This window comes from Hylobates moloch, unplaced genomic scaffold (assembly GCF_009828535.3).
Source record: "Hylobates moloch isolate HMO894 unplaced genomic scaffold, HMol_V3 SCAFFOLD_4, whole genome shotgun sequence".
Taxonomy (NCBI): Eukaryota; Metazoa; Chordata; class Mammalia; order Primates; family Hylobatidae; genus Hylobates; species Hylobates moloch.
In genome coordinates this window covers 96,119,613-96,136,033 of record NW_026652279.1, presented here as the reverse complement: position 1 = coordinate 96,136,033, position 16,421 = coordinate 96,119,613, and the positions used below count along the sequence as shown (strand labels likewise).

General features: G+C 43.1%; 1 protein-coding gene across 5 annotated transcripts in view; it reads left to right on the top strand.

The window, feature by feature from the left end:
• Positions 1-2,661: 2,661 nt before the first annotated feature.
• CENPJ (centromere protein J) overlaps positions 2,662-16,421 on the top strand; it is a 43,305-nt gene continuing 29,545 nt past the window's right edge. Inside the window, exons 1-3 of one of the 5 annotated variants that reach the window (XM_058437762.1) lie at positions 2,662-2,702; positions 14,381-14,890; positions 15,414-15,537. In XM_058437762.1, coding sequence (XP_058293745.1) covers positions 14,447-14,890; positions 15,414-15,537 — 568 coding nt within the window. In that variant the 5' untranslated portion in view covers positions 2,662-2,702; positions 14,381-14,446. Of the gene's footprint in view, positions 2,703-2,869; positions 2,921-4,586; positions 4,614-4,652; positions 4,754-14,380; positions 14,891-15,413; positions 15,538-16,421 lie in introns of those variants that run through there. The other 4 variants (XM_058437761.1, XM_058437763.1, XM_032150636.2 and 1 more) reach the window with 4 other exon arrangements.

Here is a 16,421-nt window from a genome sequence, read left to right as displayed (position 1 = left end):
GGGGCGGCCGGGCAGAGGCGCTCCTCACTTCCCAGATGGGGTGGCGGCCGGGCAGAGTCGCTCCTCACATCCCAGACGATAGGCGGCCAGGCAGAGACGTTCCTCACTTCCTAGACGGGGTGGCGGCTCGGCAGAGTCGCTCCTCACCTCCCAGACGGGGCGGCCGGGCAGAGGAGCTCCTCATAACCCAGACGATGGGCGGCCAGGCAGAGACGCTCCCCACCTCCCAGTCGGGGTGGCAGCCGGGCAGAGGCTGCAATCCCAGCACCCTGGGAGGGCAAGGCAGGCGACTGGGAGGCGGAGGCTGCAGTGAGCCAAGACCACGCCACCGCACTGTAGCCCGGGCAACACCGAGCACCGAGTGAGCGAGCCTCCGTCTGCAGTCCCAGCACCTCGGGAGGCCAAGGCGGGCAGACCATTCGAGGTCAGGAGCTGGAAACCAGCCTGGCCGACATGGTGAAACCGCGCCTCCATTCAAAGGAGAAAAAGTAGGGAGGGGTGGTGGCGCGTGCTGGCAGTCGCAGGCAGCCCGCAGGCCAGGGGAGGAGAATCACGGGAGCCTGCAGCGAGCCGAGTGTACTCCAGCCTGGGCGACAGAGGGAAGAAAGAGAGAAGAGAAGAGAAGAGAAGAGACTTTTTCTTATCTCTTTATAGGTGTTGAAAGTGAAGGAAGGAAGGAAGGAAGGAAGGAAGGGCTTTTTCTTATCTCTTTATAGGTGTTGAAAGTGATGGGCTCATATACCTGATTGCCATGTTGATCTTGCATCACAGGGCAGGCCAAGAGCTCCCCTTCTAATGCCACTTGCCTAAGACAGGGTCCCATAACTGTAGTGTATCCCTTGTCTTTTTTTCCAATTTATCGGAGGAGGGGGCTCAGGGAAACTGTCTCCTCTGTGGCACCTTAACCTAGTAACAGGGAGGCTGAAGGAGGAGGCGGCGGTCAGGTAGGTGGATGGTTCCTCTTCCCTTTCCGTTTTAGGCTCTTCTGTGTAGAGCAGGGCCAAAGCAGCCCTGATTAAGGCCCATAACGTTAAAGATGTTACTGGGACCCGTTGCCCTTGTGCATGATGTCATTTAAGATTTCCCCCCAATTGCTCCCAGAGCTCTTGGTCTAACGTGCCTTCTTCTGGGAACCATGGCTTATTGAAAACAACAGTTTGCATTAGGCCCCTTAATTGAGCCTCCGAGACCGAGGCTCTGCTAGCTTTAAGCAGCTGTTTCAATACTTACATATAGTGTTGCTGTTGAGCTGATAACTGTTGTCCCATGATGAAACCCTAGGTTGAAAATTCCCTCAAACTTGGAAATCCCGAGCGGGCACCAATTACTTACTTCCTGCACAGTCTCTTCACCTCGTTTTTGGGAGTTCCATCGTGATCTGTTGCAGCATTCCTCACACAGGGCACCAGCTGCTGGGTCTGTCCCACAGACCCTGGCTGGACGATGGATGAAACGAGTACTCACACGCAGGTATATAGTGTAAGAGCAGCTAGGGGACTTCTCAGCACTAGTGGCCAAAGAGCGAGCAGGCAAACAGCCGGAGCTGCTTGCTTTTATTCGGTATAGACATAATGCTGAAAGCCTGGAGCAAAAACAATCTGTGGGTAATTAACATTATTGTTCCCTCAGGGAGCGGGTCACCCATGTGGATGATCAAAGGTCAGCTCTTGGTCAATGCAAGTAAACAAGCCTGTTTATGATAAATTCCCCTATGCTTCCTGGTACCTACTCCTTGCCCTCTGCCTCAGGGTCAGAAAACAGCTGCCTTCAGCTTATTCTCCCTAGAGGCTATGCAGAGGCTTCCGACTTTTCAGACGGTCTGCTCCTTTCCCTATAGTTTCTCCCACCACTCTGACCGATCTCCTACAGGAATCATTCCTTGGCCAGGCTAGCCCTGATGTCCTCCCCTACTTTTTTTCTTTTTAAGAGTTGGGGGTTTCACTCTGTTGCCCAGGCTGTAGTCTAGTGGTGTGATCATAACCTTCAACTCCTGGGCTGAAGTGATCCTCCTGCCTCAGCGTCCCAAGTAGGTAGGGCTACAGGTGCACACCATCATACCTGGCTAACGTTCAAACGTCTGGGCTCAAATGATCCGCTTCAGTCTCCCAAAGTGCTGGGATTACAAGTGTGAGCCACTGCACCTGACATGTCCTCTCTTGATAGAGTGGACACTTGCTATCATCAGACCAGCAATGAAAAGCTATCAATTCTTTGTCACTCAGATCAACTTTGATTAAAAGAATTATTACCAGCCAAGCACAGTGGCTCATGCCTGTAATTCCAGCACTTTTAGAGGCCAAGGTGGGAGGACTCCTTGAGCCTAGGAGTTAGAGACCAGCCTGGGCAACAGTGAGACCCGTCTCCACAAAAATAAATAATTAATGAAAAAGAATTATTTCCAAATAATTTGGGAATACAATAAATATTATTCTGTATCTGGCACAACACTTGACATGACCCACAGAGCTAGGTTTTGGTAGACAGAGTTCACCAACAGTTAAATTCATGATAAAGATGAAAACACCTCCTGTTCATTGACTTTTTACTATGTGGAGGTTTTATGCTACGTTTTCATACATAGTCTTTCTTTTAATGTAATCTTCTTGACAGTCCTATGAAGGTCTCATTATTATCCACCCCTGTTTTGTAGATGAGAAGACTGGTTTCAGAAAAGTTGCGTGCTGAAGACTACAAAGCTGTTTGTAAGTTATCAAGCTAGGATTTGATCCCAGGTCTGCCTGATTCCAAATCCTGGACTCTTAACCATGACATAGGAGTGCCCTCTTGATTCCTATGATGGCATAAAGAATTGTATCAGAACGGGTAATCTGGCATTAAAACCCCTGTGCCGCAACAGTTAGTCTAATTTTTCTCTACAGCACCATCTGAAGGTGCAACAAGGATAGGAACCACTGATAAGGTAGAACCTTTTATTGTCTGGCAGAGTAGAAGATGGAAGTTCTCCCCACCAGCCTTTCCACCTTGTAATGGATTTGAACCCTTGAAGCTTAGTGGGCAGTTTTGAGAATTACATGGGCTACAGGTGAAAACTTACACATGATAACCTTAATTTAACAGCCAGTTAAGACTTGAGTGTGGTAAAAGATTCATTTATTTATTCAATCAACTAACAATGTGGCACTACATACTATATTAAAATAAAAACATACGAATAAAATATAGCCACAAAAAATAGAGGATATTGTGACTATCCTCAAAGATACACATTTTAGGAAGAATGATGAGACTTTTGGTCATGCTTTCAAGCCAAAGGGCTATCATAAATGAAAAGGAAGATTGTTTGGGTCCTTGTCTGGCATCTTAAGTAGTTGTGTGATCTCGGAAGTCTCAGGCTTTAGCTTCCTCATCCACAATGAAAATTAAAAAGAAAAATTGGGCTGGGCGCAGTGGCTCAGGCCTGTAATTCCAGCACTTTGGGAGGCTGAGGTGGGAGGACCACGAGGTCAGGAGATCAAGACCATCCTGGCTAACACGGTGAAACCCCTTCTCTACTAAAAATACAAAAAAAAAATTAGCCAGGCGTGGTGGTGGGCGCCTGTAATCCCAGCTACTCGGGAGGCTGAGGCAGGAGAATGGCGTGAACCCGGGAGGCAGAGCTTGCAGTGAGCTGAGATCGCGCCACTGTACTCCAGCCTGGGTGACAGAGCGAGACTCCGTCTCAAAAAAAGAAAAAAAGAAAAATTGAAAAAAGAAGCACAACTGAAATCTTGATTTAGAGAAGTAGACTGTTTTTGAAGTAGAAGCAAAACAAATTTTGGAGAGCCAAATTTCTGTGAAATATTTTTGTCTTTAGCGGTCGTTCGTTTCAGTTATAACGGTTATAAATGGCACTTCATTTGATTTCTTTAAACATTTTACTTGGCCTGCTGTTTAATCAGACAAGGAAGCCAGGTATGTAGAACCGTGGTAACTCACGGTGCTGTAACTTCCTAGATGAAACGGCCGTGGCAGTTAAAACAAAACAAAACAAAAAAACATTTCTTGAATTCTGCCCTGTCAGTATTCAAACTAGTTTCAGAATCTAATGGACACACTGCCAAACCACCGATTAGCCATTTGAGGAGAGATGAAAGATGCCTATTTTTGGAGTGAATTCTCACAGGGTTATTTTCGTCTTATGAAATGGTGTAGCGGACTGCCCTTTTTCTCCTTTACTAAGTCACACTCAGCCAAAGCGGAAAACAAAGAAAAAAACCAAACCAAACCAAAAAAACGACAAAATAGACCGTACGCAAATAGAAAAATAAAATAAAAATCGAAACACCTCCTAAAGCGTCGGTCGGGCTCTAGGTTAGCTTTGAGTCCCTGTGCTCCCTGCTTTGCTGGGAACACGGAGATCCGTTGCTCCCTTAGGCGCTCCCTTTAGTTTTCTAAGTGTCGGAGCCTGGGGCGACGTCCACCACGTAAGGTCTCTCCCGGAAACGGTTTTCCGTCCCGCCACGCCGCCCGCCTACGTCGACCACTGGCCCGCTGCTGGTCGGAAGGCGGCGCGCAGTCCATCCCCCGCCGGGCAAAGCCCGTCGCTGTGGCATCACTGGGAGTTGTAGTTTCCCTGGGCTCAGCGGTGCCTGCGCTTTAGCGCAGAGGCGCGGGTGAGATCCTCACTTCCCACAGGGCCTCGGGACGGGGGCGGGGCTCCGACGCAGGCGGTGATTGTGGCGGCTCATTTGTAAACGCTGCGGAGATTCAGGCGTCGGTTCGTGCTGCTGAGCGGCCCGGGCTTCACGGAGCGGTAATTTGTGGGCGAAAGGAGCGGAGGAGCTCTTTGTCAGCCGCCCCGCGCCGGAGATGGACGGCGGTGGGCAGGCAGGGCTCCGCTCGGACCTCGGGGTTGGCTCGGCGGGGCGCGGAGGGAGCGGGGCGCTGGGGCGCCCTGCGGCCCACGGCAGTTCAGTGGCTTCGTTCATTCGCGCTGCTTTGTTCTTCGCGGAGCTGAGGAAGCCGGTCTCTCTGGGGTGTCTGGCTGTCCCGGCTGTGGCGGGACTTGAGTTCCTGTGGGCAGCGCAGCAGCCGCAGTCCGCTGGAGCAGGGTGGTGAAGTAGCGTTGCTGGCTGTCCTAAGGGCCCGTCTTGCCCAGCTTTGTCAAGGGCGTCTCTCTTGAAGCTTCGTGTGGATTCATGGCTTTCAAGGACGTGTTGTATTTTAGAGGACTGCTAAATCACTTCCCAAACCAACTAGTTACTTTTCACGGTCTAAGAGTGGCTTTGAATTTGCTGTTTGTATCCACTTTCCTCCCTCACCGTGCAGATAATTTATCTTTTTTTCATACTGCTTTAAAGAATGTTTACATAGCACTCTCTGGAGATTTCAAGGTTGTTAATTTGTTACATTTTAAAAAAGTTTTATTGAGGTATGATTGCCATACAATAAAAATGGCACATGTTTAAATGCATTCCATTTGATGAGTTTGACATACACGTGCACCCGTGTCCTTCAGATTTTGATATCTGTAAAGTCTGAGTCCACATGGTAATCCTGTCTCGGCATATATATTATCAATGCTCCCTTTACCAAGACCTCAGTATCAATAATAAGTAGCAGGTTCTGGTGAAGCTGTTTTTATACTTCATGCTGACATTAAATATATTTTTAGAATCGCGGTCATGAAATTGAAGGTATAGAAGGTGTGTTTGGTGGGGAGTTGGAGGGGGAGATGCACATGTCTGGCTGCTGCATCCCAAGACTACTTGCACTTGTCAGTCTAGTAGGGAATTTTTCTAGTTTTCCATATTATGAAATGACCTTGTAGTTTGTCTCCCTTCTGAATTTGGATTTCGAAAGATTTTCTGCTAAGGTCATTGAAATTAAGCAAAGTTACGTGGTTGATTTTGAAAAAAAAAAAAGTCATTACTTTTTTTAGATTGTTTTCCTACTGAAAAACAATTTGCTTAGAAAAAGTTTTTACAAATTATTCAGGAATAACAGATATCCAGTAAAGTGCGCTAATCTTAAGTGTACAGCCTAAATTTATCCACCCCCTGTATTAACCTTCCCAGTTGTTGAAGTCAAAAATTTGGAGATGAATCTCTTAAGTTTAACGTTTTATTTGGGAAGAATGGCAATTCCAGGCGTACAGACCAAGTGGTCTTCAGTATGTCCAAAGAACAAAGAGAAAGCTGGAGGTTTTATAAAAAAGAATTGTTGTATGTGTTGCTCTTTGAGAAAGTTCATTGGTTCTCCTAAGGTTCTGGGGAGGCAGCAGGTCCTACCTAGTGGGCCATGGTGGAGGGCAAAATTAGTCCTACAATTGCAGCAAGTTACCTCAGCATCTATAGATCAAACTTGTCTCGGGTTACAACCGGCAGTTTCAGCATACTGACTTATAGAGAATTCCATTCTTGGAGCAAAGTTGTGTGTCCTGAGTGCCTTTCCCTCTTGACTTCTTGATTGTTTAGTTGGATATGACAAGAATGACCCAATTCGTATGATCAACTTTCACAGTCAGGACAACTCCCATTTTCCTGGATAACGACCAATATGCCTTTTGTAACTATGGATTTATATTGCCTGTTCTTCAGCTTCATATACATGGAAACATGGGCCAGGTGTGGTGGCTCATGCCTGTAATCCCAGCATTTTGGGAGGCCGAGCCAGGTGGATCACTTGAGGTCAGGAGTTTGAGAACAACCTGACTAACATAGTGAAACCCCGTCTCTACTAAAAATACAAAAAAAATAGCCGGGTATGGTGGTGCATGCTTGTAGTCCCAGCTACTCTGGAGGCTGAGGTGGGTGAATCGCTTGAACCCGGGAGGCTGAGGTTGCAGTGAGCCAAGATCACACCACTGCACTCTAGCCTGGGCAACAGAGTGAGACTCCATCTCAAAAAAAAAAAAAAAGGAAACATATTTGTCTGATGTTCACACATCATTATTTATTTTTGTTACTGCCTGTGGCAGCAATTTTTGTTTTTGTTATTTTAAATGCCTGAGTAGCTGTGGTTCTCAAAGTGTGATACAGTGAGAAAATGTACATCACATTGGCATTTTTGTTTTTGGTTATTAAATGGTTGGCAGGCAATCATGTTGTTCCAAGAAAATCTTCAGTTGCAATTAACCGTACAGTAAGCCTTTATACAACTCTTCTACAACTCAACCAGGGAGCGATGGCAAAAACACAGTATCATTACGTTCACTGTCTTCAATGTCTTTTAACAGTTCTATAAACTGGCAGTTGATAGCATTTGTACATACTGAACAATTGTAACAACTATATTCATGATACTATTCGTGGATTATGCTTCAGAAAACCAAACACAAGAATTTTCAATGTGTATTATACAGGGGAATGAATCAGCTAGGGAAACAGCAGTCTCTCGTTGTAAAATCCCATTAAATTCAGATTTTTTGCTTTATAGAATGACACCATCTGTCGTGATAGAAACTGATTTTTAGGCTGGGCACAGTGACTCACACCTGTAATACCAGCAGGAGGATATCTTGAGCCTATGAGTTCAAGATCAACCTGGGCAACAGAGGGACACCCCGTTTCTACAAAAAGATAAAAAAATAAAAAATAAGCTGGGCATGGTGACACACACCTGTAGGCCCAGCTACTCTGGAGGCTGAGATGGGAGAATCACCTAAGCAGTGGAGGTTGAAGCTGCAGTGAGCCGTGATTGTGCCAGTGTACTTCAGCCTGGGCGACATTGTGAGACCCTGTCTCAGAAAAAAAAAAAGAAAAAAAGTAATGTTTTCATATCTAGCTAAAATTCTTCTGTCAGACGTAAAATACTGGGTGCAGGGGCTCACGCCTGTAATCCCAGCACTTTGGGAAGCCAAGGTGGGAGAATGGCTTGAGCCCAGGATTGCGAGACCAGCATGGGCAACATAGGGGGACCACTCTTTACAAAAACTTAAAAAATTAGCTGGGTGTGGTGGTGTATGCCTGTGGTCCCGGCTACTCCAGAGGCTTGAGGTGGGAGGATCACTGGGGCCTGGGTGGTAGAGGCTCCACTGAGCCGTGATCATGCCACTGCACTCCAGCCTGGGTGACAGTGAGACCCTGTCTCAAGGAAAAAAAAAAAAAAAAAGATTAAAAAATATTCATGCCACAGGTTCAGTTTTAAGGCTTTGAATTGATATCATCTCTTTGTAAATTTAGATAATCTGAGATAAAACACACCTAAATTGGTGATTGGTCAGTCTCTCATTGCATTACTCAGACAAAGCTAAAGACAAGTGCTTGTAATTTTTTACAGCTTTGAACCTGGATGGTAATAGAAGGGTCTGTGGACAATTGTTTGGTCAGTTCATTGAAAATTTTTCACTTTTTAGAAAATATCTTTAACCTTTTAATTAAAATGTCTTTTTAAATCTCACAATGTTCTAACAAAATTTCCTCAACTCAGATAACCTATTTACCTCCTCTTCATCTGAAAATAATTTTCTTTTTTCTTTTCATTTCTATCTCTTTCTCTCCCCTCATCCTCCTTCCTTCCAGGCTTTTTTATAACTGGCCAAAGTTAAAAGCTCAGATTCTGTTCAAAATCATAAAACTTTTTTTTTGTTGGATATTTAGTTCTGACACAGGTGACTAATTACAGTTGACTCTCGAACAACATGAGTTTCAACTTTGTGGTTTCGCTTATGCTTGGATTTTCTTCCGCTTCTGTCACCCTTGAGACAGCAAAACCAACCCTTTATCTTCCTAAGCCTAGTTCAATGTGAGGACTAGTGACACAAAGACCTTTACTATCCATTAAGTGAAAGTGGATCATCATAAAGGTCTCCCTGCATATCTTTTATATGTTTATGTTTTTTAGACACCAAGTATGAAGTCTGAAGACCTTTATGATGATTCATTTCCACTTAACCAATAGTAAATATGTATTTTTTATTATTTTCTTAACTTTTTTTCTCTAGGTTACACTGTCGTAAAAATACTGTATATAATACACATAACATACAAAATATGTGTTAACTGTTATCGATGAGGCCTCCAGTCAACAGTGGGCTATTAGTGGTTAAGCTTTGGAGAAGTCAAAGTTATACTTAGGTTTTCGGTTGCATGGGGAGTTGGTCCCCCTAACCCTTACTGTGTTGTTCAACGGTCAACTGCATATCAATTTGTTTTTTTATTATTGAGAATAAACTTATAAAAAATTGCTGTATTTTTGCTGATAATGTCTCAATATTAGTTATCTTAAAATTTTTTAAAACTTTTTCTGTTCGCTTTGCCACAGCAAATTGTGGTTGCCATTTGATGTGAAACTTGTGAGGTGCCTCCTTCCAGTCTTTTTTCCTTCACTGTTCTGGTCATAGTACTAGCTTCTGCATCTCCACTTGAGTCTTCCATAGTGTAGCTTTGTTTTAAATTTTAAAAATTGTTCATACATATTTTTCAAACTAGAAAAATATGCCATAATTAAAATATTAAACATTTCAACTTAATTACTGCTATGGCCTGAATATCCGCTCCAAAACGCCTGTTGGAAACTTAATTCCCAATGCAGCAGTGTTGAGAGGTGAGAAATTTAAGAGGTGATTAGGTCATGAGGGCTCCACCCTAATGAATGGATTAATGCTGTTATCTCAGAAGTGGGTTACTGATTTCAGGGGTGGCTTTGTTACAAAAGAGAGCCTCTCTCTGACAGGCTGTTTTGCCTTTGTACTCTTCCCCCATGGGGCAACCCTTGCCAGTTGCCAGTGCCATGCTTTTGTTTTTCCCAGCTCCAGAACTGTGAGAAATAAATTTCTTTATAAATTACCTAGTCTCTTCTCTGGTATTCTTTATAGCAGCAGAAAATGGACCAAGATAATTACCAATTACAATTTAAGTAGATCACTGTAACTTGTACTGTTTTCATAAACTATTCAAATAGATGCATAACAGTGTTATGTCCATGTGTTGAAAAAAAATTATTCAAACAGAATCAGTCCATTGACACTGATGAGATTGCAGACATGTTTCTTTGCAATCTGGGAGGTGATGCACACTGACATGGGCTTCAGTACAGCAGCATCTTATGCCATGCAGTGGTTAAAGTGAAATGCCGTCCTACCAAGAGAATAAAGTGTTTAAGAGAAAAATATTTTGTACTTACTCACTTTTAAAATTTAATTAACTTCAATTAAAGTGGAAAATTCAATTCTTCAGTCACGTTAGCCACATTTCAAGTGCTCAGTAGCCACGTGACTAATGGTTGCCGTACTAAATGCATAGGTCCATGTAATTGTAATTTATTTATTTATTTTTGAGACAGAGTCTGGCTCTGTCCCCTAGGCTGGAGTGCAGTGGTGCGATCTCGGCTCACTGCAAGATCTGCTGCCTTCCAGGTTCACGCCATTCTCCTGCCTCAGCCTCCCGTGTAGCTGGGATTACAGGTGCCCGCCACCACGCCCGGCTAATTTTTTGTATTTTTAGTAGAGACAGGGTTTCACTGTGTTAGCCAGGATGGTCTCGATCTCCTGACCTCGTGATCCGCCCGTCTTGGTCTCCCAAAGTGCTGGGATTACAGGCATGAGCTACCACGCCCGGCCATAAATGCATTTTTTTGTCTTTATTTCTTATAATACACACTGCTATGCACTTTGTCTTTGTAACTAGCAACATATCTTGGATATATTCACTACTTCCATATCAGTAAAGAGCTTACTTGTTCTTTTTAACAGTTGCATAATATGATTACCATGATTAGCTGATCTCCTGTTAATGGACATTTACTTTCAGTTTATTGCAAATGTGAGTTTATGCCAGTACAACTGTGGGACAAAATGCCTAGATGTGAAATTGCTGAGTCAAAGTTCCTCTGCATTTACAGTTGGCTGGATGTTGTCATATTGTCCTTCAAAATGTTGTACCAGTTTATTTGCTCAGTAAGTACTTCATGAAAGAGTTTCTTCAAGTTGAATGGTGAAAAACAAACAAAAGCAAAAAAGAGTTTCTGTTTTTCATACTGGGTATTATCAGTTTTTAGTCTTTGACAACTCAGGGTGGGGAAAAAATGGTAATGTTACTGTTTTCATTTCCATCTCTTCAGTGGAGTGAGAATGCTTTTAATGTTTTGGCATCTGTATTTCTTTTTCTGTTTATGTTTTTTATATGTTTATGTTTTTTAGACACCAAGTATGAAATGACATACATGTTTGCCTCCACATTGCCCTTTTTCCTTTTCCTTTGATTATGTATATATTTTGCTGTATTATATTGTTAAAGTCTAGAATTGTGTCTGGAAAGTAGTGTGAGATGTTATTCCACTTCAGTACTAGACTCTTCCCATCTCCTCAAGAACATGACTAGCAATTCTCCCCTTTCTCCATCCTCATCAGCCTACACAAACATGCTTTTATTTCTCCTATTGTAAAAAATACTCCTCTTCACCTTACTTTTCTATGTAATTCCTTTCCTTTATAACAGAACTCCTGGTGTTAGCTGTGCCTACTGTCTTCAATTTCTTATTCTGTCATGCATCCTCTCCACTCAAGCTTTTGCTGTCCCTGCCTTCAACTACTCTCATCGAAGTTCTCATGACCTTTACTTTGCCAAATTCAGAGGTCAGTTCTCAGTTCTCCTTACCCTTCATCTGTTCACAGCATTTAACATAGCGCTTTCCTCCTCGAAACACTTTCATCACTTAGCCTCAAGGACACTACACTTTTTGCCTATCTGTTTTTTTTTGTTTTTTTTTTTTTTTGAGATGGAGTCTTGCACTTGTTGCCCAGGCTGGAGTGCAATAGCGCAATCTCGGCTCACTGCAACCTCCGCCTCCTGGGTTCAAGCAATTCTCCTGTCTCCTGAGTAGCTGGGATTACAGGCTCCCACCACCACACCTAGCTAATTTTTTGTATTTTTAGTAGAGATGGGGTTTTGCCATGTTGGCCAGACTGGTCTCGAACTCCTGACCTTAGGTAATCCACCCGCCTCAGCCTCCCAAAGTGCTGGGATTACAGGCATGAGCCACTGTGCTCGGCCACCTCCTCTCTTTTTGACTGCCCTCAATCCCTCATTGATCTCATCCAGTGTCAAGGCTTTAAATACCATCTTTATGCTGAGGATGTCCAAATTTATGCTTCACAGCCTTGGCCTCTTTGGTGAGTTCCATTCTGGTGCATCCAGCTGCTGACCCAGTGTCTCTACGTGCATATTTCATAGGCATCTTAAAATGTCCTAAATTCAACTCTTGGTCTCTGATTCCCCAAAACCTGTTTCAATCCTCCATCTTCCCCATTTCAATGAATGGCAAATCTGTTCTTCCAGGTGCTCAGCCAGGAAATTTTAAGAAATGAGGGGGAAGATGCCATTGATCTCTGGAGGTTGGTAGACAATAAAGGAGGGGCAGTAGATTGTATAGTTTGGTCATATGAGAGTCAGAATTGCTTTTTATTAATTAATTAATTTATTATTTTTTGAGATAGAGTCTCACTCAGTTGCCTAGGCTGGAGTGCAGTGGTGTGATCTTGGCTCACTGCAGCCTTTGCCTCCCAGGTTCAAATGATTCTCCCGCCTCAGCCTCCTGAGTAGCTGGGATTACAGGCGTGCACCCTGACGCCCGGCTAATTTTTTTGTATTTTTATTAGAAACGGGGTTTCACCATGTTGGCCAGGCTGGTCTCGAACTCCTAACTTCAAGTGATCTGGCTGCCTTGGCCTCCCAAAATGCTGGAATTACAGGCGTGAGTCACCACACCCGACTTATTTATTTATTTTTTGAGACAGGGTTTTGCTGTATTGCCCAGGCTGGAGTGCAGTGACACAATCATGGCTTACAGCAGCCTCGACCTCCTGGGCTCAAGCAATCCTGCCACCTCAGAACTCCCAAGTAAAATTGCTTTTTATGGTCTAGAAAAGGAGTATAGTCTGGAAGGAGAAAAAGAATAAGAATATATGTTTTGTCGCCAGGCTCAGTGATACTGGAGTATGGGCTCCATGCAAACAGATGTTCTCAGGAAGGTGAGGGAGTGATCAGAGAAGAGGTTGAGGATAATGGGGATTTTGCTGATGATGGACTGTGAGTGTTTTGGGGCTCGGATGTTTGGGAGATGGAGCAGAATAAGGTGTGGGCATTACTGTGTAAGAAGTGAAGCCTGGCTCTGGATCTCAGGGCTTTCTGTGCTGAGTGATATAATAGGTTTAAATAGGTAGGTAATGGTGATGGGGTTTGAGAACTGGGGGTTTCTGAAGGAATGGGGTGTCAGTGGGAGTGTCTTGCAGATGAAGGTTAGGAAGGCTGGGTGGCTGGGTCTTACCCTGCCCCTGATAGCTACACAACTTGCACCTTCTCCTTCCCTTGGTCCTTAATTTTACCTTCTAAGTGAGGATGCTGTCCACCCTGTCTAAAGTTACAACCTTCTTTTCCCACGTGGCTTTTATTTTTCCCCTTTGCACTTACTGCTGTTTAACATATTGTATAATGTGTGTGTGCGTGTGTGTGTGTGTGTCTTCCCCACTAGACTTTGATTTATGAACTGCTGTGTACCCAGGGGCGAAAACAATATCTGGCACAGAGTAAGAACCCAATAAATGTTAGTTGAGTAAAATCAGACACACACAGAGGCAAGGCTTATCTTCTCTGTTATGTCCTGTTTAAGTATATCTATCACACAGTGCAAAGTTACAGTAGGAATTTGGTTAATTTTAAAGTCTGATAACTCACACAGAGTTGTGGCATGAGCCAGTGTAATTTTCATTGGCTTATGCCATAAGAATTACATTTCTCCTACCTGCCAGACATGGTGCTTGGCAATAGTGAATATGTAGATATCTTCAAGGAACTTCACGGATTAGTAATGAACATGAAAGCAAAATGCCACCAATAATGAGATAAGTGCTAGAAGAGTGACGTCACTATTTTACCTCTAGGAATACAGATGAGGGGCTATCTGGTGGGTGAGGTGTTAGTAGGGAGACGAGAGAGGAAGGGACAGGTGAAACAGTGCCAGGTAAAGCCACGAGTGCTGGTGGTGACTTTTGTTGTAGAACTAGGGAGAAAACAGGTTCACCAATTGGGCAAAGAAGCAATGTTGAACTAGGGCCAGAAGCAAGAAAGTGCTTAGTGTGGGTAATATCTGATAGACTATACTAGACTATACTCCTTTTCTAGACTTTTTTTTTTTTCTTAAGTGAATAACTTAAAAGGTATTTTATCTTCCATTGTTTGGTTCATCTAATATAGCACTTGTATAAAATCATTAGTAATTGAATGGTTAGGGCAAAAAGGATCTTAGGTTTTTGATCTACTCAATTTGGTTATTTTTAAGACTTAAAAAAAAGTAGCTCAATGCCCAATTGCTTTGCTAGTTAAGGTCTTTTGTATATGAAATATTGAGGACGTTTTTATGCCAGGTTGAGGTTTGGGCTCATTTTGGGTAGGACATCTAATGGCTTTACCTAATAGATTTTGTTGACTATTTTTGTCTACAGGTGTTGGAAATCAGTAGCTCTTCTAGCCTTTGCATTGTTTAAATATAATAGTGTCATTGGACTAAGATGTTCCTGATGCCAACCTCTTCAGAGTTAAACAGTGGGCAGAACTTCCTAACCCAGTGGATGACCAATCCTTCTCGGGCTGGGGTCATATTAAATCGTGGATTTCCTATTTTGGAAGCAGACAAAGAGAAGCGAGCAGCTGTGGACATTTCTACCAGCTTTCCTATTAAAGGCACACATTTTTCTGATAGCTTCAGCTTTATAAATGAAGAAGATTCACTTCTTGAAGAACAGAAGTTGGAGTCAAATAGCCCTTACAAACCACAGTCAGATAAATCTGAAACCCATACAGGCTTTCCTTGCATTAAAAAGGGACCACAGGTAGCAGCATGTCACAATGCTCCTGGACACCAGGAAGAAAACAAAAATGACTTCACCCCAGATCTTGCAAGTGAATTCAAAGAAGGGGCTTATAAAGACCCACTTTTTAAAAAACTTGAACAGGTACAATAGGATTTGGCCTACTGTGAATTTATGTCATTGCAGGTTTCTGTTTATGTAATAAAGTCATCTGTTCTAGGTCTTCTTGTTTCTTCCCCTTCACTCTGAAATCCTCAGAATACCAGATTTTGCCCTTTGTCTAATGTGAAACATTAAAGTGTGTTTAATTAGCACTTATAATAACTTTAAGTTGTTACCTCATTTGGCAAAAAGTAAGAAATGGTTGATCAAGTATTAGGGGAAAAAATTGGATGATACACTGATGCCCATCCTATTTTAACAAAGGATTTATATGACTGTTTCGGTTTCTTAGTTGAGATAGTTGATAAGAGTTCCTTCGTAAGGATTTGAGTTTTAGATTTTTGGGGGCTGATTTAGTTACCTAGGGATCCCTGTCTAAAACTTCTTACTAGGAAAGATAGGAGGAGGGAGATGGGAGGAATTAAGATGAGAGAAATTAATGGAACAAGGGGTCCATGAAGAATTGTAAAGTTGATTTAATAAAATTCATTTTGTATTAAAAAAGCTGAAAGAAGTACAACAGAAGAAGCAGGAACAATTGAAGAGGCAACAGTTGGAGCAACTACAGAGACTCATGGAAGAACAAGAGAAGCTGCTCACCATGGTGTCTGGGCAGTGCACACTTGCAGGTATGCTTTGCCTACACAGGGCCTCAGTACAATGCACATTTCTGACCTGTAGTTGTTTGACAGGTTATTTCTATCGTTCCTGTATCGTGTTGTGAACTCCAGTTTCTTTAAGGGCCAGCCCGATAAATGTGAAGTGGTAGAGTTGTAATATAACTGGAATATAACTGTAATATAACTGGAACAAGAAGGAGCTGCCGCATTCTGAATGCCCTGCTTTAAGGCATTCATGTTTATTCATTAAAAAAAAAAAAAAAAATGAGCTGGGTGTGGTGGTCCATGCCTGCAGTCCTAGCTACTCTGGAGACTGAGGTGGGAGGATTGCTTGAGCCCAGGAATTTGAGGCTGCAGCAGTGAGCTACAATGGCACCACTGCATTCCAGCCTGGGCAACAGAGTGAGACCCTGTCCCTCCAAAAAAGGTCCAATAGAAGAAAAGTCAGATTTGGTTTAGAGCTACTACTGGTATCCAACCCCTGCCTGATGAATGAAAACTGTTGGGTGTCATAAAGGTAAATATATGTAGGAGCCCCTCTGTTCAGCTGAAGACCCATACCAAAGATACTTTCTGTGGTAGGAGATGACAGTATTCTGTTGTGTGACCCATCAGTTAACGGAAAGCATCATGTGCCAATCAGGAAAGAAAACTGGAAATGTGACCTGGAGCAGTGGTTTGAAAGTTTCTTGACCGCACTCTGTAGTAATAAAAATGTTTAAAATCGTGACTCATAATGACAAAGCAGTTTCATGTCATCAGTCCGTATTGGTGTTCCTGGCATGTAGTGAGGACATTTTCTATCTTGTTTATTCTAGTTCTATATCATTTTTTAAAATGCTGTATCCGATGATAAAATTATTATAGATTGTGTCCCATAGTTTGAAAAAAAC